The sequence below is a fragment of the Heterodontus francisci genome, chromosome 10, assembly GCF_036365525.1.
Source record: "Heterodontus francisci isolate sHetFra1 chromosome 10, sHetFra1.hap1, whole genome shotgun sequence".
Classification (NCBI taxonomy): Eukaryota; Metazoa; Chordata; class Chondrichthyes; order Heterodontiformes; family Heterodontidae; genus Heterodontus; species Heterodontus francisci.
Genome location: NC_090380.1, coordinates 66643072 through 66670072, shown reverse-complemented (window position 1 = coordinate 66670072; position 27001 = coordinate 66643072). Strand labels below are relative to the sequence as shown.

General features: G+C 42.5%; 1 protein-coding gene across 5 annotated transcripts in view; it reads left to right on the top strand.

The window, feature by feature from the left end:
• caska (calcium/calmodulin-dependent serine protein kinase a) overlaps window positions 1-27001 on the top strand; it is a 615545-nt gene that overhangs the window by 133769 nt on the left and 454775 nt on the right. For all 5 annotated transcript variants that reach the window (XM_068040666.1, XM_068040667.1, XM_068040665.1 and 2 more), the window contains exon 2: window positions 11116-11228. In XM_068040666.1, coding sequence (XP_067896767.1) covers window positions 11116-11228 — 113 coding nt within the window. The remainder of the gene's footprint in view (window positions 1-11115; window positions 11229-27001) is intronic.

Genomic DNA, 27001 nt, shown 5'->3' with positions numbered 1-27001 from the left:
TGTTGCACACTTTATAACCTTTTCTTTTTCTGTCTTTTAGTCACTTGCCAATTTTGCTAATTTTCTGCATCCTGTTTCCTGCCCTGAAATTGTCCTATCTAAGACTACACTCCGGTTCCCATCTCCCTGCCAATCTAGTTTAAAACATCTTCAACAGTACTAGCAAACCTTCCTGCAAGGATATTTGTCCCAGTCCTGTTCAGGTGCAGACCATCCGGCTTATACAGGTCCCACCTACCCCAGAACCGGTCCCAATGCCCCAGAAATCTGAAGCTCTCCCTCCTGTGCCATCTCTGCAGCCATGCATTCATCTGGTATATTTTCCTATTACTTAACTCACTCGCACGTGGCCTTGGGAGTAATCCGGAGATTACTACCCTTGCTAATCTCTTTCCCAACTCCCTAAACTCAGCCTGCAGGACCCTATCCCTCTTTCTTGCTATATCGTTGGTACCAATGTGGACCACGACCTCCGGCTGTGCACCCTCGCCCTCCGGCTGTGCACCCTCGACCTCCAGAATGCTCTGTAGCTGCTTGGTGATATCCACGACCCTTGCACCAGGGAGAAAACATAACATCCTGGAATGATGTCTGCGACCACAAAAACGCCTATCTGTTCCTATAACCATAGAATCCCCTACCACTATTGCTGCCTTGTCCTTTTCCTCCCTCCCAGCACAGCTGAGTCACCCATGATGTTCCGGTCATGACTGTCACTGCAGTCTACAGAGGAACCCTCCTTTCCATCGGTACTCATAACTGAATACCAGTCAGAAAGTGGGATGCCCTCTGGGGATTTCTGCACTACCTGGCCTGACCTCCTTGTCCGTCTGACAGCTATCTATTCTCTCTCTGACTGTGCTCACTTTGGCACTGGGTTAACTACCTCCTGAAACGTGCTATCCACATTGTCCTCCACCTCGCTGATGCGTCATAGTGACTCCAGCCGCCGCTCGAACTCCGAAACCCAAAGCTCAAGCTTCTGTGGTTGAAGACGCTTCCTGCAGATATGTTTGTCAAGGTCACATGGTATGTCCACGACTTCCCACATACACAGGAGGCTCATTCTACTTGGCCGCGCTGCCCTGCCATTACTTAGCTTTACAATGAAATTTAGCTAGTGTAATAAATTACCAGCTATGTGGAATCAGCTTTATCCCCTGTACCATTGAGGCTGGAAAGGCAGAACAGAAAGAGACCAGAGAGAGCACCTACCCCCCCGCCCCCCAGCGAAATCCCCCACACTCAACTCTCAGCCTCACTCTGTGCAAACAGCGCTATTCCAGCTAGTAATCACTAATAAATTACAGGTAGCTATCCTAGGGCTTTATTTTAAAGAACTTTCTTTTTTACTCTGCTCTATCTAAGCTATCCACAGGCAACAACAGCTGCCACCCACTGACCAATCAGCCCACAGAATTTCATTGATGTCACTTAGTTTTTTTCCCACTTATCAAACAGAGAGCGCGCTGACACAGCCAAAGAGCCAGCCGCTGCCACGGACTTTGGGTAAGTGAGGGCCTTGAGCCCCGCTCTTTATTTAAACAGCTCCACTCCAGTCCCGGTTCCTCCCAGATCCGCAGTGAAATAACTTGTTTTAGAAACTAAATAAAATAAGGTCCTTCAAAGGATTTTAGCAATTACCTGTGGCAAAGATGATTTCGTCCTAATCTACAACTCATAAGATATGTATCTGTAATAGCATATAAAGTTGCTGGACTTCACAGATTTCAATTACATTTTCTTGGGCAGTGTTTCAGTGGGAATACTTGGGGCTGTTCATACGAAAATATAGGCATCCAGGTTTCTAACACTGTCCCTCAGTTTCAACTAGAACTGAATTCAGTCTGAGGCTTTCAACATACCATATACCAACCGCATTCAACATCGTCCAAAGGCCATCTCCTTTACCTGTGAAAAACAAAATATTTTATCTGTCTCATGGCCTCCAGTCATGAGATGTTGCCGCAGTTGGGATCTAAGCTTTATTCCCTCTTGTTTTATGATGGAAGCAAAGGAATGGATCGAACCAGGGATTGGGACTGACAGCATAGCTCCATAGAGAGCTGGCATGGACCTTCTGTGCTGTAAATGACTGACTCCATAGCCTTGTATTTCATTCATCTCTTCCGCTCTTTGCTGCCACCCCTGCCATTTAACAGCTGTCCAGAGTGGTACATTTGAAATCGCGTTTACTGCTGGCCAGAGATTGCTGTTGGTGATAGCAGATGAACAAATATGCTCATGTAACATTCCTCTGTTCCCTATTTTAAAGGAGGTATTGAAAATATCTGTGTTAAAGCATTGCTAAGAGTAGCCGTTGCACAAGACAATGTTTGGGATTGTGGCCTCAATCAACCCCCTCTGCCTTCTGCTCTAACAAAAACACTCCAATTTTTCAAATCTTTCTTCATATTGGCGGTGCAGTGGTTAGCACCGCAGCCTCACAGCTCCAGTGACCCGGGTTCAATTCTGGGTACTGCCTGTGTGGAGTTTGCAAGTTCTCCCTGTGTCTGCGTGGGTTTTCTCCGGGTGCTCCGGTTTCCTCCCACAAGCCAAAAGACTTGCAGGTTGATAGGTAAATTGGCCATTGTAAATTGCCCCTAGTAGGTGGTAGGGAAATATAGGGACAGGTGGGGATGTGGTAGGAATATGGGATTAGTATAAATGGGTGGTTGATGGTCGGCACAGACTCAGTGGGCCGAAGGGCCTGTTTCAGTGCTGTATCTCTAAACTAAAACTAAACTAAATTTGTATATTTTCATGTCTAGCATCATCCTAGCAAATCTGCATTATACCCTCTTTTACTACTTCAACATGCTGTTGTGTCCAAAATTCTGCACAGTACTCCAGCTGTGGTCTTATCATTTTATATAGATTTGTCATTACATCTCGACGTATATATTCTATACCTCTTGCCATTAAACACACAGTTCCATTAGCTTTATTATGGCTTTCTTCACTTGATGCCTTATGAATCTATCTTTCCAGACCTTCTCTCTTCTACAACACCCAGCTTTCCCCATTCAAAGTGTAATTGTTTTTTTAGTATATTTTTTTTTAGAGATACAGCACTGAAACAGGCCCTTCGGCCCACCGAGTCTGTGCCGACCAACAACCACCCATTTATACTAATCCTACACTAATTCCATATTCCTACCACATCCCCAACTGTCCCTATATTTCCCTACCACCTACCTATACTAGGGGCAATTTATAATGGCCAATTTACCTATCAACCTGTAAGTCTTTGGCATGTGGGAGGAAACCGGAGCGCCCGGAGGAAACCCACGCAGACACAGGCAGTACCCAGAATTGAACCCGGGTCGCTGGAGCTGTGAGGCTGCGGTGCTAGCCACTGTGCCGCCCATATATCATATGGTCACTACTGCTGAGGTGGTCACTCATATTTAAGTCATCTATTTGATCTTTCATTACTCAACTAGATCTAGCAACATCTCGTAGGCATAAGAACATACTGCTTATGAAAGCAATCATGCATATATTTTAGAAATTCCATTCCCTTTGCTCTGTTTACTCCTTTCTCTTCCAATCAATGAGTAGGTAATTAAAATCTCATGGAACAATAATAATTGCTGTTCCTATTTTATCTTCCCAATCCATCTACAGATTTCCTCTTTCATTTTCCTCCCACAATTTAAAAAAAAACTGAGTGAGACCAGAACTTAAAAATTAATTTTTAGAAATTACTTGCAAAGTTCAGAGATAATTAACAATATCAAAATGCTTGGAATGAGTGAGCATTCAGCCACACCCAGCCATTATATTTTGGAGGAAAAAAACTACTACTTTGTGTTATAATGCAAAATGTTTGAGGTTCCATTGATGTCACAAGGGGAGGAGAACTAATGCTGGGACCCAACAGCTTCTAGATAGGCAGAAGATGTTTAACTGTTGCACTCTAGTATAAATCCTTTAGTCATTGGGGTTAATTTTATAAAACATGTATCCAAGTTCCAGGTGTCTGACTGGACCATGCTGTACCAACTACTTTACAGCACACATCTAAATTTGTTCTTTAGCTTTGTAGAAGAGTTGCTGATATTTCACATAAATTTGCAAAGCTGCCTGAAGATATGATTCCTACAGTGACCATTTATTTTATCTCAGTGATGGTATAAAATATCTTTAGTGGCATGTTTAAGACTATTTTACACAATACATGGAGTGGAAAATGTGTTATTATAGAAACTGCTTCCACTGTATATAGACCGGTATCCAGAAGACACAGTTTAGATATTTGGCAAAATAACAGGAGGGGAGATGAGGTGAATTTTTTTTTGCACAGTGAGTTGATATGATCTGGAATGCACTGCCTGAAAGGGTGGTGAAATCTGATTCAATCGGAACTTTCAAAAGGGAATTGGATATATACTTGGAAAAAAAATTGGAGGGCTATAGAAAAATAGTGGGGAAAGTGGGACTAATTGGTGATAGCTTTTTCAAAGAACCAGACAGGCATGATGGATCAAATGGTCATCTTCTATAATGCATGAATTTTACCAGGCGACTTTTTATGGTAATGGTGTAGCCTTTACATTTTTGAATGAAATTCTTATTAGCGCTTCACTCTAAAGTTATGATGCAGTTTATATATCAATTAGTTATTCCCAGTCTTTTCAGATAATACGAAGAATATGCATAGGATAAGTTGTGCTGGTATAAAACCAAGACCTGCTGAAGTCCATATCACTGTAGTGAAATTGCCCTTTCAGTTCAGCTGTGGGTCTTTGTGGCTATTTTAAGTGTTTTCTTTTGGGACTTTGTTACATTCACGTGAAAATAACAGAGTAAAGGTATCACTTTGTGCTCATGTATTATCTGTATTTTCAAAAAACTTTTATTAAAGTACCCATTAGTTAACTAAGATTTAAGTTTTCAGTGGTGATTTAAAGGGATTCCAACGTAGATCAATATATGTAAACCTTACCTTTTTAAAACTGTCACTTGCAGTTACTTTAAGTAATAAAAACAAGAAATGCTGGAACCACTCAGCAGGTCTGGCAGCATCTGTGGAAAGTGAACCTTCTTCGGAACTGACAAATATTAGAAAAGTCACAGGTTATAAGCAAGTGAGGTGGGGGTGGGGCAAGAGATAACAAAGGAGAAGGTGTAGATTGGACAAGGCCACATAGCTGACCAAAAGGTCATAGAGCAAAGGCAAACAATGTGTGTTGAAAGTCAAAGCATTAGTACAGATTAGGTGTTAACGGACTGAATATTGAACAGCAGCAAGTGCAAACCTGAAAAAAAACAGTGGGTAAGCAAACTGAACAAACTAAAATGAAATGCAATAAATGCAAAAAGAAGATTGTAAAAAATGTAAAAAAGAAAAAATAACTGTAGTGTGCCTAATCAGTAGATGAGATGCTGTTCCTCGAGCTTGCGTTGATGTTCACTGGAACACTGCAGCAATCCCAGGACAGAGATGCGAGCATGAGAGCAGGGGGGAGTGTTGAAATGGCAAGCAACCGGAAGCTCAGGTTCCTGCTTGCGGACTGTGTGGAGGTGTTCCGCAAAGCGGTCACCCAGTCTGCGTTTGGTCTCCCCAATGTAGGGGAGACCACATTGTGAGCAGCGAATACAGTATACTACATTGAAAGAAGTACAAGTAAATCGCTGCTTCACCTGAAAGGAGTGTTTGGGGCCTGGGGTAGTGAGAAGAGAGGAGGTAAATGGGCAGGTATTACACCTCCTTCGATTGCAGGGGAAGGTTCCATGGGACGGGGACGAGGTGGTGGGGGTAATGGAGGAGTGGACCAGGGTGTCGCGGAGGGAACGATCCCTTCGGAATGCTGACGGGGGAAGGGAGGGGAAGATGTGTTTGGTAGTGGCATCACGCTGGAGGTGGCGGAAATGGCGGAGGATGATCCTTTGGATATGGAGGTTGATGGGGTGGAAAGTGAGGACAAGGGGAACCCTGTCACGGTTCTGGGAGGGAGGGGAAGGGGTGAGGGTTGAGGGCTCTCTGCTTCTTCCTGGAATACAGGCCCAACCAGTCCCTATCCACCACCACCCTCCTCCGCCTGGCTGAACTTGTTCTCACACTGAACAACTTCTCCTTCAACTCCACGCACTTCCTTCAAGTAAAAGGTGTCGCTATGGGTATCCGCATGGGTCCTAGTTATGCCTGTCTTTTTGTGGGATATGTCGAGCATTCTTTGTTCCAGTCCTACTCAGGTCCCCTCCCCCAACTCTTTTTCCGGTACATTGATGACTGTATCGGTGCCGTTTCCTGCTCCCGCCCCGAACTGGAAAACTTTATCAATTTTGCTTCCAATTTCCACCCTTCTCACCTTTACATGGTCCATCTCTGACACTTCCCTTCCTCGACTTCTCTGTCTCCATCTCTGGGGATAGGTTGTCTACTAATATCCAATATAAGTCCACCGACTCCCACAGCTACCTCGATTACACTTCTTCACACCCTACCTCCTGTAAGGACTCCATTCCATTCCCCCAGTTTCTCCGTCTCCGATGCATCTGCTCTGATGATGCTACCTTCCATGACGGTGCTTCTGGTATGACCTCCTTTTTCCTCAAACGAGGATTTCCCCCCCACTGTTGTTGACAGGGCCCTCAACCGTGTCCGGCCCATTTCCTGCACCTCTACCCTCACCCCTTTCCCTCCCTCCCAGAACCGTGACAAGACTCCCGTTGTCCTCACTTTCCACCCCATCAGCCTCCATATCCAAAGGATCATCCTCTGCCATTTCCGCCACCTCCAGCGTGATGCCACTACCAAACGCGTCTTCCCCTCCCTTCCCCTATCAGCATTCCGAAGGGATCGTTCCCTCCGTGACACCCTGGTCCACTCCTCCATTACCCCCACCACCTTGTCCCCGTCCCATGGCACCTTCCCCTGCAATCGCAGGAGATGTAATACCTGCCCATTTACCTTCTCTCTCCTCACTATCCCAGGCCCCAAACACTCCTTTCAGGTGAAGCAGCAATTTACTTGTACTTCTTTCAATGTAGTATACTGTATTCGCTGCTTACAATGTGGTCTCCTCTACATTGGGGAGACCAAGCGCAGACTGGGTGACCGCTTTGCAGAACACCTCCGCTCAGTCCGCAAGCAGGACCCTGAGCTTCCGGTTGCTTGCCATTTCAACACTCCCCCCTGTTCTCACGCTCACATCTCTGTCCTGGGATTGCTGCAGTGTTCCAGTGAACATCAACGCAAGCTTGAGGAACAGCATCTCATCTACCAATTAGGCACACTACAGCCTGCCGGAATGAACATTGAGTTCAATAATTTCAGAGCATGACACAGCCCCCCATTTTACTTTCATTTTTAGTTATTTTTTCTTTTTTACATTTTTTTATAATCTTTTTTTTTTGCTTTTATTTCATTTCATCTTAGTTTGTTCAGTTTGCTTACCCACTGTTTTTTTTCAGGTTTGCACTTGCTGCTGTTCAATATTCAGTCCGTTAACACCTAATCTGTCCTAATGCTTTGTCTTTCAACACACCATTAACATATTGTTTGCCTTTGCTGACCAAAAGGTGATGGAGCAATGTGGCCTTGTCCAATCTACACCTTCTCCTTTGTTATCTCTTACCCCACCCCCACCTCACTTGCTTATAACCTGTGACTTTTCTAATATTTGTCAGTTCCGAAGAAGGTTCACTGACCCGAAACGTTAACTCTGCTTCTCTTTCCACAGATGCTGCCAGACCTGCTGAGTGGTTCCAGCATTTCTTGTTTTTATTTCAGATTTCCAGCATCCGCAGTATTTTGCTTTTAGTTACTTTAAGTATCTTGCTTGAATGCAACTGTGCTTTTCTTTATTAAATGTATTATCTGTAGATTACTTTTTATTGTACTGACAGGATTGCCCTTCTATAAAAGCTAGCAGTAGTTGTTGAGCACGTTTAAATTTACAACTATTAAGTTTCTACCAATACATAATAGTGTTGTTTGAGTATGTAAATCTCATTTGTCAGTTGCATATTCTGCACAATTATCAAGCCATTTGACAAGTGAGCTATTAACACAAAATGCACAAACTTATACAATGAGTAAAACGTCAGGGCAATGCTTACCGTACTGAATAAATTGAAAATTCTTAGGATTGACACATTAATGCTGTGACTTGTGCTTTTTAGAATTAATTTCAGATGTTTCTGCAGTTGAAATCGCCTAGTGTCTTTGTTGGTCTCAGTCCCTCGAAATGAGGATGATGTCTGCCTCGCATTCATGATTTGTGTGTTCTTGGGTGACTCAGCAGGCCAATTCTGGAACTCCAGATCTTTAAGCAGAGAGGACACAAGTTGCCCTGTGGAAGGGGGTGGGGGGTGGTTTCCCAAGCCAGGGTTCTGCTCTTTTTCCTTCTGTTTTCGTTGTTTCTCCACAGCAGAGTTTATGCCATCAGTTTCTAACTGTGTCGCGGCTTGTTGGATGAGGCACTGCCACCTGGTATGGTTTGTGGCAAGTTCGCTGATGTCAATTTGTCCCCTTTTCAGTGAGGCCTTCAGAGTCTCCTTAAAAAGTTTTCTCTGTCCTCCTTGAGATCGGTTGCCATCCTTAAGTTGTGAGAAGAGTATCTGCTTTGGAAGCTGATTATTTGGCATGTAAATGCAGTGCCCAGACCAATGGAGCTGATTTTGCATAATCGTGGTTGTGATGCTGGAGGAATTGGCTTCAGTGAGAATGCTGCAGCTTGTTCACCTGTCTTCCAACTTGACTTTGAGTATCCTGCAGAGACGCCACTGATGGAAGTCCTCCAGGGCCTGGAGGTGGTGATAACGACTGCGTTGTAGACTAAAGTCTTTGCCCTCTTTTGGAGATCTTTGTTGTCCAAGTCCCAGTTGCGCAATTTTTGGAAGGCTGTGCTAGCACAGCTGATTCTGTGTTGGATCTCCACTTCGATGGTGACCTTTTGAGAAAGGCAGCTGCTGAGATATGAGAAGTGTTCAAAGTTTTCCCATCAATATGAATAGTTGGCTGTGTAGATGCTTGTCTGGGGGAGGGCTGGTGGAGGATTTTGGACTTGATGTTGAGTGAGAGATGAACCCTTTTGTATGTGGAGTTGAAGAGGTTAAGGTGGTCTGAATGTCACTTGCAGTGTGGGCCACAATTGCACAGTCGCAGCATATTGTAAGTCGTAGATATGCTGGAGGGTCACCTTCACCTTGGCTCTCAACCTGTTGAGCTTAAAAAGATTCCTGTTGGTGGCGTAGTCGTAATGTCACTGAACTAGCGATCTAGAGGCCCAGGCAAATGTCCTGGGGGCACAGGTTCAAATCCCACCACGGCAGCTGGTGGAGTTTAAATTCAATTAAACGATCAACTCAGTTAATTAAAAAATCTGGAATTGAAAGCTAGTCTCAGTAATGGTCCCGTAAAACTATCATTAATTGTCGTTAAAACCCATCTGGTTCATTAATGTCCTTTAGAGAAGGAAATTTTCCGTCTTTACCTGGTGTGGCATCCATGTGACTCCAAACCTACAGCAATGTGGTTGACTCTTAACTGCCCTCTGGTCTAGCAAGCCGCTCAGTTGTCGAGGACAATTCGGGATGGGCAACAAATGCTGGTGACGTCCATGTCCCATGAAAGAATAAAACAAAAGACCCCTTTTGTTGGCCACGATTGAGTTCCATGACCAGGCTGAGGTAGATGGTGAAGAGAATAGGTGCAATCACACAGCCTTGCTTGATCCCATCTGGATGCGCAAGGGTTCTGTCTCTAATCCATTGCAAAGGGCAGTTGCTGTCATACCGTGTGGTCTGGACAACATTCCTGTAGAGATCTATAAAGGTGGGGGTCATGAACCTTCGCTCGAATTCTCAGACTTTTTTGCAAAAATCTGGGAAGAAGAGGTACTGCCTCTCTATTTCCGCAATGCCATCATTGTTTCATTTTTTGGGAAGGGTGATAAATCTATTTGTGGGAACTATAGAAGCATATCCCTTTTGTCCACCGTTGGGAAGATTCTTTCAAATCCTCCTGAACTGCCTCCTACCCATCAGCGAAGACATCCTTCCGGAGACCCAGTGTGATTTCTGGCTATCCAGGGTAACCAATACATGATCTTTGTCGCTCAACAAATTCAAGACAAATGTCTGAAACGACACGAAGAGCTCTCCATGGCCTTTATTGATCTGTCGCGTAGCCCTTTGGAAAGTTCTCCAGAGACTTGGATGTCCAGCAAAATTTGTTACTATTCTGCGACTTCTGAATGTCTTATAACTGCAGATAAAACAATGGGGGGATGAAAACACAAATGATTATTCAGGATAACTGATGATTGAAGACAATTGAGAGTATCATTTCATATCAAATCAACTAAAGTGTAAAGGTAGCTACTGATAAAGTACTTGCAAGATGTGGGTACGCAGTGGCGTAGTGGTAATGTCACTGGACTAGTAGTCCAGAGCACAGTCTAATGCTGTGTGGACATGGGTTCAAATCCCACCACGGCAGATGCTGAAATTTGAATTCAATTAATAAATTTGGAATTAAAAAGCTAGTCTAATGGACCATGAAACCATTGTTGATTGTTGTAAAAACACATTTGGTTCACTAATGTCCTTTAGGGAAACCTTCCGTCCTTACCTGGTCTGAACTCAGCAATGTGATTACTCTTAAAAATAAAAATGCCCTCTGAAAGCCACTCAGTTCAAGGGCAGTTAGGGATAGGCAATAAATGCTGGCCTAGCCAGAGACACCTGCATCCCACAAACGAATAAAAAAAATGAGAACCCAGTTTGTGTATAACCAGCATATGTTGATGAAAGCAATTGGTTGATAACTGTATTTGCTTTTGTCAGTGTTAATGAAGTACACTGTTTAATTGAGGAAGTGTACAATTTTTAACTGTTGCGGAAAACTATTAGATATAACTGTAATTTAAAGTAGTTTAAAAATGTACTGCATTAGATTTAATCTAATTACATTTTAAAAATGCTTCTGAATAATCCTATGAAAAATATAATTATTGGAAGAAATTTTCTGTAGGTCTCATCCCTGTTGCTTTGGTCCATTGGTTTTAACACTGGTTTGCTGAGATATTGAAAATTTAGGCTTTAAAAAAAAAAATTAGGGTATCCGGTGACATTTTTTTGACCTGTGCCTTTAAATTTCAGGGGACCGTTCAGTGTTGTGCGACGATGTATCAACAGAGAAACAGGACAGCAGTTTGCTGTGAAGATTGTAGATGTGGCCAAATTTACCTCCAGTCCTGGCCTGAGTACGGAAGGTATGGGAATTTATTATTTTCTGTGTAAACATATGAAATATGATTTTTGTTGCAACTTAATTTCTTCAAAAACGGTTAATAAAATATATAAGCTATATTTCAACTGTCTAAGTTCTTTTTGCCTCTCGGGATGTATCATAGCACAGAAGCAGGCCATTCCGCTTATTGTGCCTGTGCCGGCTTGTTTGTCATGCTATCCGATTAGTCCTGTACCCCTACTCTTTCCCCATAGCCCTGTAAATTTTTTCCCTTCAAGCATTTATCCAATCCTCTATTGAAATATACTGTTGAATCTGCTTTCTCCACCCCTTTAGGCAGTGCAATCCAAATAGTAGCCACTCATGTTTTTTTAAAAAGAATTCTGAATGCCGTCTCTGGTCCTTTTGCTTAAATTGGTTACTGGTTTAAATCTCCTTATTTAAGCTGTCGTGCTATCAAAACTATTCATGATTTTGATATCTCCTGTTAACCTCTGCTCAAAGGAGAACAACTGCAGCTTCTCCAATCTCTCCACATAATTGAAGTCCCTCATCCCTGGCTCCATTCTAGTAAATCTGTTCTGCACCCTGTAAGGCCTTGACATCATTCCTGATGTTTGTGCGAAAAGTTGAGTACTCCAGCTGAGGCTTAGCCAATGCTGATTGCAGGTTTACCATAATTTCATTGCTTTTGTACTGTATTCATCTATTAATGAAACAAGAATCCCAATTTTTTTTAAGCCGCCTTCTCAACTTTCCATGCCAGCTTCAAACATTTGTGTACAGACACTCCAGTCTCTTTGTTCCTGTATTCCGTTTAAAATGGTATCATTTAGTTTATATTGCCTCTTCTCATTATTCCTACCAAATGTATTATTTCACATTTCTGTATTAAATTTCACCAATCTCTGTCCTCCTGAAGTCTGTTACTGTTGTCCACATTGTTTATTATAAAGTTTCGCTTCATCTGCAAACTTTGAAATTATGCTGTGTATACCCTAATGCAGGTTATTAACATATATTTTATTTTAATTTTTATTTTAGAGGTACAGCACTGAAACAGGCCCTTTGGCCCACCGAGTCTGTGCTGACCATCAACCACCCATTTTATACTAATCCTACATTAATCCCATATTCCCTACCACATCCCCACGATTCTCCTACCACCTACCTACATTAGGGGCAATTTACAATGGCTAATTTACATATCAACCCGCAAGTCTTTGGCTGTGGGAGGAAACCGGAGCACCCGGCGGGAACCCACGCGATCACAGGGAGAACTTGCAAACTCCACACAGGCAGTACCCAGAATCGAACCCTGGTCCCTGGAGCTGTGAGGCTGCGGTGCTAGCCACTGCGCCGCCCAAAAAGCAGTGGTCCAAATACTGGCTCCAAGGGATTGCCACTGTATACTTCCCTCCAGTCTGAAAAGTAATCATTCGCCACTTCTCCTGTCTTTTAACCAATTTTGTATTCACACTGCCAATGTCCCTTTAATCCAATGGGCTTTAATTTTGATAAGTCTATTATGTGCTACTTTAATGAAATGCCTTCTAAAAGTCCACATGCACAACATTTTTCACACTATCCTCATCAACCCTCTCAAATACTTTATTAAAGAACTCAATCAAGTAAGTCAAACCCAATTTTCTTCTAACAAATTATGCTGACCTTATTTATTGGTCCATACTTTTCCAAGTGCCAATTAATTTTGTCCCAGATTATTGTCTCAAAGAATTCCCCATCACTGACATTAGGTTGACCGGTCTGTTGTTATCGGGTTTATCCATCTCCCCTTTTTAAACAGGACGTAACATTGACAATCCTCTAGTCCTCTGGAACTGCCCCTCTAAGGAGGATTGGAAGATTTTGGCCAAAACCTCTGCAATTTTTTCCTTCCTTTCCTCAGTAATCTAGGATGCACCCCATCTGGACCTCATGACTTTTCTATGAGTACTTTTAAGTGCCTCTTTATTTTTAACGTATCTAATACTGCTACTACCTCCTCCTTTTGCAGCAGCATGTTTAATGAAGACTGATGTGAAATATTTATTTAGTACCTCAGACATGCTATCTACCTCCAAAAGAAGATTGTCCCTACTCAGTTCCACTCTTCTTTTGGCTACCTTTCTACTATTTGTATAAATTACTTTTGGGTTCCCTTTTATGTTAGCTGCCTATCTATTCTCATACTCACTTTTTGCTCCTCTTATTCCCTTTTTTGATCTCCTTTGTACTTACTGTACAAGTAGTTTCAATTTTGATGGTATGAAAAATAAAGACTGGTATATAGTACTGGGGAATCTATTTAAGGACTGAATGAAAATTTATTGTTGTGTTACTCCTTTTTTTGCGATTGTGGAAAGAGGTATTGTGTTGATGTCCTGACCAACTGTGTTAATAGTGTAATTCATCCAGTCCACCCCATCTAGACATGCGTCTTCCGACACCATTGACCAACACCCTTCCAGTCATTCAATCTTCTGGCACTCAAATTAAAAGAAACTAATCAATTTAAGAAAAAAAACTTTGGGGAATTTCTCTCTGACCCGTAAAGGTAATCAAATAAACCTGTAGGAAACCAAAGCAACTGGCGAGTCTCGCTGCTTTCAGCTATGACAACCTCTTGTCCATAACTCAAGAACTCGTCCAGCTCCTTATTGACAATTGCAGGGAATCTGTACTCACCAAATACTTGAGTGATCCGTTCCGAAGGGTTTTGACTTGTGTTGGGAGTGGGGGGTCACGGATACTTGCTAACAACTATTGACTTACATATATAATCATGTCTCCAAGGCTCCTATCCCTATCCATTGTGAAAACCTATTCAACTGGACAAAAGTTATTACCTTCACTTCAAAAACTTCATATCTCCTCTGAACCTGTGTTTCTTGAATTAAAATTGACTCACTTCCTAGGGCCTGTCATACTGCCCTCAGATGCACTGAAGATTTATGATTGCCCACAAATATTATCCACACATGTTAGAAGAGTTTGTTGCGCTAGTGTCCTAAAACTGACTTTCAAACGTAAACAGCGTTTGCCTGAACAGCTGCTAGCATCAAACTCTGAATATTTGCTATACTTGAATATTAAAATTCTGTCCTCACCCTGTAGCTTCAGGCCAGCTGTCATCTTCTGATTTCTGAGCTGGACAAAAACTCCTCCTCAAAATCTTGCACCTTTTTTATAACCAAAACTAAAAAGCAGTAGGCTTTTTGCTTCATTAGTGGGTTGAAGGAGTGTGTGGGGAGAAAGCAATCTAGAATGGATTGCTGTGGCCTTAACAAAGAAAGAAAATAAGACATGTCTTGTTTATTGCATAGAGGCACATCTGTTTACAAAACTAACAAGTGTCTCTGATGCCAGTTATCTAGGCTAAAGTTGTTCATTTTAACATGCAGCTAACTTGTGGCAACTGACCACCTCTTTCTAACTGATAGTGAGGTTTTCTTGACCGTTTTCTGTATGAAATTTTCCCCAGCTGATTAAATGGGCAGGATAGAGTCCATTGGCTAGATTGCCTCTGGTCTGTGGACTCATCATAAAAAAATGAAATGTCAGTGCTTTCATAGTGAGTCACTCAGGAAGAGATGAGTTTTCAAGATCATAGCATCGGCAGGTAGGTGGGATGAGGACTAAATGGGACGTGGAGTGGACAGGGGAAGCAAGATTCCCCACAGTGGAAATAAGCAGGAGGTTATAAAACTTCTGGAGTCTAGCCAGAATAACTGAAGTTGAATCTCAGAATGGTAGGAGAGTACTGCAATTATCATAGCATGAATTTAAGGATGTTTATGCATGTACAAAGCCTGGAAAATGAAGTGCATTTGGAACCATGCTGAGCTTTGTAGTGCAATGATTGCAAAACAAAAACTGATGTAAATTTTGATAACATTCAAAATGGTTATTTATGCTTTTGTTTGGAGGTTTAAATGCAAGTTAAGCTTCTAGACACATTTAGTTTCCAACCTATATGCTGTGATAAAACTCATTAATATTTGCATTTTAGTTTGAATTGTTTACTTTAAGAGAATGAATGAAGCTGTAGGTGCACTCATTAAGGTTACTAACTATTTAACTGCAAAAGTTCAAGAAGCCATGAATTCCAACCTGGTAAGCATTTCTATAATTCCTGTTATCCGTAAGTTCAGAAAAGCAAAATAAAGAACATGAAATACTATTGACCTTATTTGCCAAAGGGCAAATATAGTCCGACATTTTATCAACATATTCACAAGAATCGTGGTGACTAGACACGAGAGAGTTAGTTACTTATTCACCTGGACCCCTTGATCCACATTTTTAAATGAAGGTAAAAGTTGAGCAGCTCACCTCAACTACAGAATTGCATTAAAATGTAAAAGGAACTAAATGCTTGCTTCCCAAAACAGTTATGTTCTATAGCTCAGACTTTTAAAAACAAATATATTGGCAGTGAAACTTCACCAGAGAGTTGATTGTACTGTTCTCAATTACAATAATAATAATGGCCTGCATTTGTATAGTGCCTTTTAAAAAAAAAAAATGTCCTAAGGTGTTTCATTCAGGCATAATCAAAAATTGGATGCTGAGTCAAAGAAGGAGAGATTAGAAATGATGACCAGTAGCTTGGTTAAAGGAGTGAAGATGAAACCAGGCTTGGAGGCCTTGGTTATGAGGAGAGACTAGACAAAATGGCATTCTTCTTGTTAGAACAAAGATGATTAAAAGATCTGATAGAGGTGTTCATTGTTTATGATGAGTGAGGTTGGGAAAAAATATTTTACTGGTTACTGGGTTGGTAATTAGACGGCTTAAATTTTAAATCATCCAAAGAACAAAGGGAGAGGTTGGGACAGCTTTTTTTTTTTACAGTGTGTTCTTAGGACATGGAGTGACTCACCAAAATGTCAAAATTCTAATCTATAGTAGCTTATAACAGGGGAAGTTGATAAATATTTGAAGAAAAGTTTAAAAGGGTATGGGGATATGTGCAGGTGTGATGGGCCAATTGGTTTCCTGTGCTTTGAAATTATAAGATTCTATGAAACCACTTAGCACATATGTTTGAGCTACACTGATGAGTATTTCACTTACTGGTATTGATCAACTTAATGTGAAGTGAGGCATTTTGGAAGAAAGATTGAAGAGAAACAATATAAACTGGTATAGTTTTAATGAGGGATGCATAACCAGAAAGGCCTGGGGGTTCAGACGCATTTCTTTAACAATGGCAGGATGAATTGATAAGGTTGTTTTAAAAAAAAGTATACAGGATCCTTGGCTTTAAAAATAAAGGCTTGGAGTACAAAAGCAAGGAAGTTATAAATCACTGGTTGGCCCTCAGCTGGAGCATCATGTCCAATTCTTGGTACCACGCTTTCAGAAGAATGTCAAGGCCTTGGAGAAGGTGCAGAGGAGAGTTACCAAACTGGTACCAGGGATGAGAACTTCTATGTGGAGAGACTAGAGAACCATAGAAACCATAGAACCACAGAAAAGCTATGGCACAGGAAGCCATTCAGCCCATCATGTTTGCGCCGGCCGAAAAAACTAGCCGCCCAATCTAATCCCACCTTCCAGCACCTGGTCTGTAGCCTTGTAGGTTATAGCACTTCAGGTGCATGTCCAGGTACCTTTTAAATGAGTTGAGGGTTTCTGCCTCCACCACCATTCCTGGCAGTGAATTCCAGATACCCGCCACCCTCTGGGTGGAAGTGTTTCCTCATGTCCCCTCTAATCCTTCTACCAATCACCTTAAATCTCTGCCCCCTGGTAATTGTCATCTCCGCCAGGGGAAACGGGTCCTTCCTGCCTACAGTATCTAGGCCCCTCATAATTTTGTACGCCTCAATTTTCCTCAGCCTCCTCTATTCTAAGGAAAGCAACTGTAGCTGATCCAATCTTTTCTCATTGCTGCACCTTTCAGGTCCTGGCAACGTTCTTGTCAATCTCCTCTGTATACTCTCGCTCTCTCTCTCTCTTTCTCCCCCCCCCCCCCCCCACCCGCCTCGTGCTCCCTCCCTCGCACACTCTCAAGTGAGAGAGAGAGCAATTATGTCCTTCCTGTAATGTGGTTACCAGAACTGTATGCAGTACTCCAACTGTGGCCTAACCAGCGTTTTATACAGTTCCAGTATTACATCCCTGCTTTTGTATTCTATACCTCAACCAATAAAGGAAAGCATTCCATATGCCTTCTTCACCACTCTATCTATCTGTCCTGCCACCTTCAAGGACCTGTGGACATGCACTCCAAGGTCTCTCACTTCTTCTACCCCTCGCAATATCCTCCCATTTATTGTTATTCCTTTGCCTTGTTTGCCCTCCCCATATGCATTACCTCACACTTCTCTAGTTTGAGTTCCATTGGCCACTTTTCCGCCCACTCAACCAGACCATAGATATCATTCTGAAGTCTACAGCTATCCTCTTCACTATAAGAGCTATAAAAGGCAGAGGCTTGAGGCCCTTCACCGACCTGACGTCCAGGGCAGCGGAAGGCTCTCTGTTTCTGCGCGCGCTCTGTTTGGATTAAGTGGGGGAAAAATTAATAGTGACATCACTGAAATTCTGTGTGCTTATTGGTCGGTGGACGGCAGCTGTTATTGCCTAGGGATAGCTGAAATAGATTGGAGTAAAAAAAAAAGGTTCCTTTTAAATTAAAGCCCTAGGATAGCTACCTGTAAATTATTAGTATTTACTAGCTGTTCTAGTGCTCTTTGCACAGAATGATGCTGTAAGTTGAGTGTGGCTATTTTCACTGGCTGGGGATGGTAGAAGGTGCTCTTTGGTCTCTTTTTTTCTCAGCCTCTAAGGTACAGGGGGTAAAAACTGATTGTAAACAGCTGGTAAGTTATTACACTAGCACGTTTTCATTGTAAAGTTAAGTAATGGCAGGGCAGCTTGGCCAAGCTGCATGTGCCTCCTGTGCAATGTGGGAAGTCGTGGATGTGTTATGTGACCTTGGCGAACATGTCTGCAGAAAGTGTCTCCGGTTGCAGAAGCTTGAGCTACGGGTTTCGGAGCTCGAGCGGCAGCTGGAGTCACTGTGGCACATCCGCAAGGTGGAGGACTACGTGGATGGCAAGTTGCAGGTGGTAGTCAACTGGTGCCTAGATGAGCACAGTCGGGGGGGACTGGGTGGTTGCCAAACAGTCAAAGAAGTCAGGGAAGGTAGTGCAGGAGTTCCCAGAGGACATCCCACTTTCTAACCGATGTTCAGTTCTGAGTACTGATGGGAAAGAGGGTTCATCTGGAGAGTGCACCGAGAGTCATAACTAGAACATCATGGGTGACTCAGCTGTGCTGGGATGGAGAAAAAGGGACAAGAGGGCAATAGTGGTAGGGGATTCTATGGTTAGTGGAACAAATAGGCGTTTCTGTGGTCGCAGACTTGATTCCACGATGGTATGTTGCCTCCCTGGTACGAGGGTCATGGATATCACCAAGTGGTTACAGAGTATTCTGGAGGGTGACGGTGCACAGACGGAGGTTGTGGTCCACATTGGTACCAATGACATGGGTAGAAAGCAGGATGAGGTCCTGCAAAAAGAATTTTGGGAGCTAGGTAGCAGATTAAAGAGTAGGCCGTTAAAGGTTGTAATCTCTGGGTTTCTCCTGGGGCCATAGGCTAGTGAGTATAGGAATAGGAGGTTAGAGCAGATGAATGCATGGCTGAAGAGATGGTGCAGGAGGGAGGGCTTTAGTTTCCTGGATCACTGGGCCTATTTCTGGCGTAGGTGGGATCTGTACAAGTTGGACGGGTTGCACCTGAACCAGAACGGGACCAACATCCTCGTTGGGAGGTTTGCTAGTGCTGTTGGGGGTGGGGTTTAGACTAATTTGGCAGGGGGTTGAGATACAGAGTGGAAGCACAATAGGGGGTGATGTACAGTCAAATATAGAAGAGAAACTGAGTCAGTCTGGAAGGCAGAGTGAATATAGACCTGTTAAGGCTCGAGCAAATAATGCAAGGCTGGATTGTATCTATTTTGATGCAAGGAGTCTTACTATTAAGGGAGACGAATTGAGGGCGTTGATTAACACATGGGAAATGATTATTTTTGCTATTACACAAACATGGTTGAGGGAAGGGCAGGACTGGCAGCTCAATATCCCAGGGTATAGAATCTTCAGATGTGATAGGGGTGGGGGTAAAAGAGGAGGTGGCATTGCACTGTTGACTAAGGAGTCAATTACTGCAGTAAGGAGGGATGATATCTTAGAAGGTTCCTCTAATGAGGCCATATGGGTATAACTTAAAAACAAAAAGGGGACAATCACTTGGCTGGGAGTGTACTGCAGGCCTCCAAACAGGCAGTGGTAGAGGAGCAGATATGTAGGCAAATCTCAGAGAGGTGCAAAAATAATAGGGTAATAATAGGGGATTTCAACTTCTATATTAGAGGGATAGTATTAGTGCAAAAGGCTTAAAGGGGGTGGAATTCTTCGAGTGCATTCAGGAGCGCTTTTTAAGCCATCACGTAGAGGAGGAGCGGTACTGGACTTAATCCTAGGAATTGAAGCCGGACAAGTGGTAGAAGTGTCACTGGGGGAGCATTTCGGGGATAGTGATCATAACTCTAAGATGTAAGGTAGCTATGGAAAAGGACATAGAGGGACCGAAAATTAAAGTATTGAATTGGGGGAAGGAAAATTTCAATATGATAAATAGGATCTGGCCAAAGTGGACTGGGAGCAGTTTCTTATAGGAAAATCTACATCTGACCAGTGGGAGTCATTCAGAAAAGAAATGATGAGGGTTCAGGTCCAACATGTTCCTGTAAAGATGAAGAGTGCGACCAACAAGTCAAGGGAAATATAGAAGATTGGATAAGGAAAAAAAAGGTGGCTTGCGACAGATTCAGAGGACTGAAAACAGCGGAGGCCCTAGAAGAGTATAGAAAGTGTAGGGGGGTACTTTAAAAAAGTAATTAGGAGAGTGAAGAGGGGGCATGACACTGGCAGACAAGATAAAGGAAAATCCCAAGGTGTTTTATAAGTATATTAAGGGCAAGAGGATAACCAAGGAAAGAGTAGGGCCCCATTAGGGATCAAAGAGGCAATCTGTGTGTGGAGCCGGAGGATGTAGGTGAGGTTCTGAATGATTATTTTTCGTCTATGGAGAGGGACGATGTAGGTGTAGTGATCAGGGAGAGTGATTGTGATATACTTGAGCAGATTAGCATTGATAAGGAAGTATTAGTGGGCTTAAAGGTGGATAAATCCCCAGGCCCAGATGAGATGTATCCCCGGGCTGCTATGTGAGGCATGGGAGGAGATAGCAGGGGCTCTGACATAAATTTTCAAATCCTCTCTGGCCACAGGAGAGGTACCAGAGGACTGGAGGACAGCTAATGTGGTACCATTATACAAGAAGGGTAGCAGGGATAAACCAGGTAATTATAGGCCTGTGAGTCTAACGTCAGTGGTAGGGAAATTATTGGAAAAAATTCTGAGAGACAGGATTAATCTCCACTTGGAGAGGCAGGGATTAATCAGGGATAGTCAGCATGGCTTTGTTGGAGGAGATCGTGTCTAACAAACTTGATTGACTTTTTTTGAAGAGGTGACTAGCTGTGTAGATGAGGGTAAAGCAGTTGATGTCGTCTACATGGACTTCAGTAAGGCTTTTGATAAGGTCCCGCATGGGAGATTGGTTAAGAACGTAAGAGCCCATGGGGTCCAGGGTAATTTGGCAAATTGGATCCAAAATTGGCTTAGTGGAAGTAGGCAGAGGGTGACGGTTGAGGGTTGTTTTTGCGAATGGAGGCCTGTGACCAGTGGTGTGCCGCAGGGATCGGTGCTGGAACCTTTACTTTTTGTAGTGTACATTAATGATTTAGACATGAATATAGGAGGTATGATCAGTAAGTTCACAGACGACACAAAAATTGGTGGTGTTGTAAATAGGGAGGAGGAAAGCCTTAGATTACAAGACTATATAGTTGGGCTGGTAAGATGGGCGGAGTAGTGGCAAATGGAATTTAATCCTGAGAAGTGCAAGGTGATGCACTTTGGAGGACTAACAAGGCAAAGGAATATACAATGGACAGTAGGACCCTAGGGAGTGCAGAGGGACCTTGGGGTGCTTGTCCATAGATCACTGAAGGCAGCAGCACAGGTAGATAAGGTGGTTAGGAAGGCATACGGGATACTTGCCTTTATTAGCCGAGGCATAGAATATAAGAGCAGGGAGGTTATGTTAGAGCTGTATAAAACACTGGTTAGGCCACAGCTGGAGTACTGTGTACAGTTCTGGTTGTCACTATAGGAAGGATGTGATTCCACTGGAGAGGGTGCAGAGGAGATTCGCCAGGATGTTGCCTGGGCTGGAGCATTTCAGTTATGTAGAGAGACAGGATAGGCTGGGGTTGTTTTCCTTAGAGCAGAGAAGGCTGAGGGGGGACCTGATTGAGGTGTACAAAATTATGAGGGGCATTGATGGGATAGATAGGAAGAAACTTTTTCCCTTAGCGGAGGTGTCAGTAACCAAGGGGTATAGATTTAAGGTGAGGGGCAGGAGGTTTAGAGGGGAGTTGAGGAATTTTTTCACTGAGAGGGTGCTTGGAATCCGGAACATACTGCCTGAAGGGGTGGTTGAGGCAGGAACGCTCACAACATTTAAGTATTTAAATGAGCACTTGAAATGCCATAACATTCAAGGCTACGGGCCAAGTGCGGGAAAATGGGATTAGATTGGATGGGTGCTTGATGGTCGGTGCAGACGTGTTGGGCCGATGGGCCTGTTTCTGTGCTGTATAACTCTGTTTCTGTGAGGTACAGGCTCGGTACATTCCAACAAGGGCAAAAGGTGGAACCAAGAACTGGGCTCCTTGGAGACAGGGATTATAACGAAACACAAAATGAGGTGTATGATGCATGTCAGGTGAACTGATGAAGTGAGAACCAGGCCATATATAATGAGTTGGTGAAGAGGAAAATAAAACTGGCAAAGAGAGAATATGAGAATAGAATGGTAGGGGCAAAGAGGGTACTGTATGCTTAGAAGTGCAGGGAAAGGCTAATATACTTAATGAGTACTTTGTATGAGTGTTCATTAAGGAAATGGAATCTGACAAAATATCAGTAGAAACGGAGAGAGTAGAGGCAATGGATGGGATAAAAATTGAGAGGGAGGGAAGTACTAAAAAGGCTGGCTGTGTTTAGGGTAGGTAAGTCACCTGGTCTGGATGGTTTATATCCCAAATTACTAAAGGAAGTGGGGATGGAGATGGCGGAAGAGCTTGCAATAATTTTCCATTCTTCCCTGGATATGGGGGAGGTGCCAGAGGATTGGAGAGTGGCAAATATGACACCCTTATTTAAGAAAGAGTGTAAGGACAGTCCTAGCAACTGCAGGCCAGTTAATTTAACATCAGTGGGTGGGTAAGATCTTAGAAACAATAATCTGGGAAAATATCAACAGACACTTGGAGAGGTTCAACTTAATTAAGGATAGCCATCATAGATTTGTAAAACGCAACTCATGCTTGACTGATCTAATTGAATCTTTTGATATACCGAGAAGGTTGATGAAGGGAATGCACTGGATGTTTATATGGATTTTGTGAAAGTGTTTGATAAGATACGACATTAAATGCTGGTTAACAAAATTGAGGCTCATGGAATAGGAGGATCAGTGTCCAATTGGATTTTTAAAAATTGGCCTAAGGACAGAAAACAGTAAGTCGTAGTAAATGGTTGCTTTTCAGACTGGAGGATGGTAGTTAGTGGTGTCCCCCAAGGGTCAGTGCTGGGTCCACTGCTTTTTTTGTTACATATGACTTGGATCTGGGAATCCAGAGTAGAATCTCAAAATTTGCTGATGACACCAAACTTGGATGTGTGGCAGACAGTGAGGATGGTATGATCCGCCTGCAACAAGACATAGATAGGCTCGCGAAGTGGACAGACAGGTGGAAAATGGAAATTTATGCAAATAAGTGTGAGGTGATGCATTTTGGCAGAAGGAATAGGGAGTGGCAATATATCCTTAATGGCACAGTTCTAAAGAGTGTGCAGGAACAGAGGGACCTGGGTGTGCATGTGCATAGATCTTTTGAAGGTGGCAGAACTTATTGAGAGAGTTGTTAGTAAAGCATATGGGATCTTGAACTTCATAAATAGAGGCATTGAGTACAAAAGCAGGGAAGTTATGCTGAACCTTTATAAAACTCTGGTTAGGTCCCAACAGGAGTATTGTGTCCAATTCTGGTCACCACACTTTAGGAGGGATGTGAGGATCCTTGAGAGGGTACAGAGGAGATTTACCAGAATGGTTCCAGTTAGTTACAAGGTTAGGTTGGAAAAGCTGGGATTGTTCTCCTTAAAGCAAAGGTGGTTGAGGGGAGATTTAATAGAAGTGTACAAGATTATGACAGACTTAGTTAAGTTAGACAAGGAATAACTGTTCCCATTAACTAATGGTACAAGGACTAGGTGACACAGATTGAAGGTTTTGGGCAAGAGATGCAGGGGGAGATTTGAGGAAGTACTTTTTTGCACCTTGGTGGTCATGACTTGGTACTCGCTGTCTACAAGGATGTTGGAGGTGGAGACAATCAGTGACTTCAAGAGGAAGTTGGATGGCCACCTGAGAGAAATAGACTTGCAGAGCTACGTGGAGAGCCGGCATGGACTCGATGGACCGAATAGCCGCCTTCTGTGCCGTAAATGACTTTATGACTAATCAGAAGATACATTCCTATGATATATCATCTGGACACATTGATTGGGTTATTGTCTTGTAATTCCTAACACTTATCTAGTATTCATTAATTTTCCTCGTTTGGAAGACATGACGAAAGATGTCTAGTGTTTTTGCCTATTTTAAATAGGCTCATATTGAAAACTCTAGGAATCTAGCATCTACTTGTTTTTTAGATTGTTGTATCTTTTCTGTCTTCTGTAGAACAAATCACAAATACATTCTGTTTCTTTACAGTATCTGCAAGTTAGCAGTGCTTTGCAGCAGCCACACTTTTGAAATAGCTGTTTCATGAGGGATTTCTGATTTTTCAAGTGAAACATCTGTCTCGAAGACATTTAAATGAATCTCTAGCAAATCTCAATTATTAAGTAGACTGCATTTAGTACTTATCTTTTTTAGCATATTTTAAATTCCAGCTTGATTAAATATCAAGATTGCATAGCTAATGGAGTGAGTGATCTAAGGCATGCCCCTGTGTACATTTGTTACTAATCAGCCAATTTTTCATCTATTCCTACTGGGATCCTTGATAAGTTGTAGGGGCTAAGAGATGAGTATATAATTCCCCAGATTCCCTTATTCCCTAGTTCAGTGTATTCTGTATTGAGCAAGGACCTGTTAGGGCGAATGGCCTGTTTCTCTGCTTTAATTGCTATCTAATACAGTTGTGTAAAATATTTTTCAAATTGTAGAACTTTTAATGGAGAATATTTGGTCAGTAGTACTAGCTGCATTAACTTTGGATGCATTCTGTATGGTTGTAGTTGTCAGCTAGTTGATAATTTATTTCTATAAGGTGTACAGTTTATTTTATTAACTTATTGAATGGCTCAAGAATTACTTTTCATAGAATCATAGAAAATAGGAGCAGAAGTAGGCCATTCGGCCTGTCGAGCCTGCTCTGTCATTCAGATCATCTACCTCTATGCTATTTTTCTGTGCTATTCCCAGATCACTTGATGTCATTAGGATCCAGAAGTCTATCAATTTTTGTCTTAAACATGCTCAATGATTGAGCTTCCACAGCCCTCTGAGGTGGAGAATTCCACAGATTCACCACCATCTGAGTAAAGAAATTCCTCTTCATCTCAGTATTAAATTATCTGCCTCTTATTCTGAGATTGTGTCCCCTGGTTCTAGACTCACCAGCCAGAGGAAACATCCTATCCACATCTACCCTGTCACGTCGTGTAAGAATTTTGTAATTTTCAATGAAGTCACCTCTCATTCTTCGAAATCCTAGAGAATACATGCCCAGTTTCTGTAATCTCTCCTCATAAGACAATCCCGCCATCCCAGGGATTAGTCTGGTGAACCTCCGATGCACTCCCTCTATGGCAAGTATGTCCTTCCTTAGATAAGGAGACCAAAACTGTACACGATATTCCAGGTGCGGTCTCACCAAGGCTTTATACAATTGCAGCAATACATCTTTACTCCTGTACTCAAATCCCCTTGCAATGAAGGCCAATATACCATTTGCCGCCTTAGTTGTTTGCTGCACCTGCATACTAGCTTTTAGTGACTCATGAACAAGGGCACCCAGGTCTCTTTGGACGTCAACACTTCTCAACCTCTCACCATTTAAGAAATACTCTGCCTTTCTGTTTTTTCTGCCAAGGTGGATCACTTCACACTTATTAAATTCCATCTGCTGTATTCTTACCCATTAACTTAGCCTGTCCAAATCCCCTTGAAGCTTCCTTGCATTCTCCTCACAACATACATTCCCTCCTAGTTTTGTGTCATCAGCAAATTTGGAAATATTACAATTTTTCCCCATATTCAAATCATTTATATAGATTGTGAATAGCTGTGGCCCAAGCACTAATCCTTGCAGTACACGACTAGTGTGGGACCTTATCAAAAGCCTTCTGAAAATCCAAATACACAGCATTCACTGGTTCCCCTTTATCTATGTTACAAGTAACATCCTCAAAAATCACCAAGTTTTGACAAACACGATTTTCTTTTCACAAATTCATGTTGACTCTGCCCAATCATATTGTTATTTTCCAACTGTCCAGTTATCTCATCTTTTATAATAGATTCTAACACTTTCTCTACTACAGATGTCAGACAAATATGTCTGTAGTTCTCTGTTTTCCCCTCTCACTCCCTTTTTAAATAGTGGGGTTACACTTGCTACTTTCCAGTCTGCAGGAATCCTTCCAGATTCTGTAGAATTGTGAAAGAGAGCCACCAATCCACTAGAGCATCCACTATCTTATAGCCACCTCCTTTAATACTCTGGGATATAGGTCGTCTGGTCCAGGGGATTTGTCAAGTTTCAGTCCAATTAATTTTTCGAATACTACCTCTTCACTGGTACTAATTACTTTCAGTTCCTCATTTTTACAAGTTCCTTGGTTCCCTAGTATTTCTGGAAGATTTTCTGTGTCTCCTCAGTCTCATTATAACATCTTTGTTTCACAATCCAGTTGATGCCTTTTATTCATAATGATGTTTCCACACTGGGTTTTAGTAATTCTGAAGATGGTCTCTCATGCTTTTAATCTCCTGATCATGTCATGGCTGGCATGTCAGTTATTGGTAGCACTCTCACCTAAGAGCCACAAAATTGTGGGTTCAAGTCCCACACCAGCATTTGAGTACAAAAATCGAGGCTACACTCCAGTGCAGTACTGAGGGAGTGCTGCACTGTTGAAGGTACCATCTTTTAGATGAGGCATTAAACCGAGGCCCCGTCTGCCCCCTCAGGTGGACGTAAAAGAAGCCATGGCACTATTTCAAAGAAGAGCAGAGTGTCCTGGCCAATATTTATCCCTCAGTCGACATCACAAAACAAATCAAATGGTGATTATTACATTTCTGTTTGTGGGAGCTTCCTATGTGCAAATTGGCTGCCGCGTTTCCTACATTACAATAGTGACACCTTTCAAAAGTACTGAATTGGCTGGAAAGCACTTTGGGTTGCCCGGTAGTCATGAAAGGAGCTATATAAATCTAAGTCTATCTATCCTGATCCCTGATAAACTGCAGATCTTTACCAACTTATAAACTATTAATTCACCTCTTTAAATGTTCTCTTGGCCACCTGCCTCCTCAGGTGTGTTGTCATGACATCTGAAGTCAAT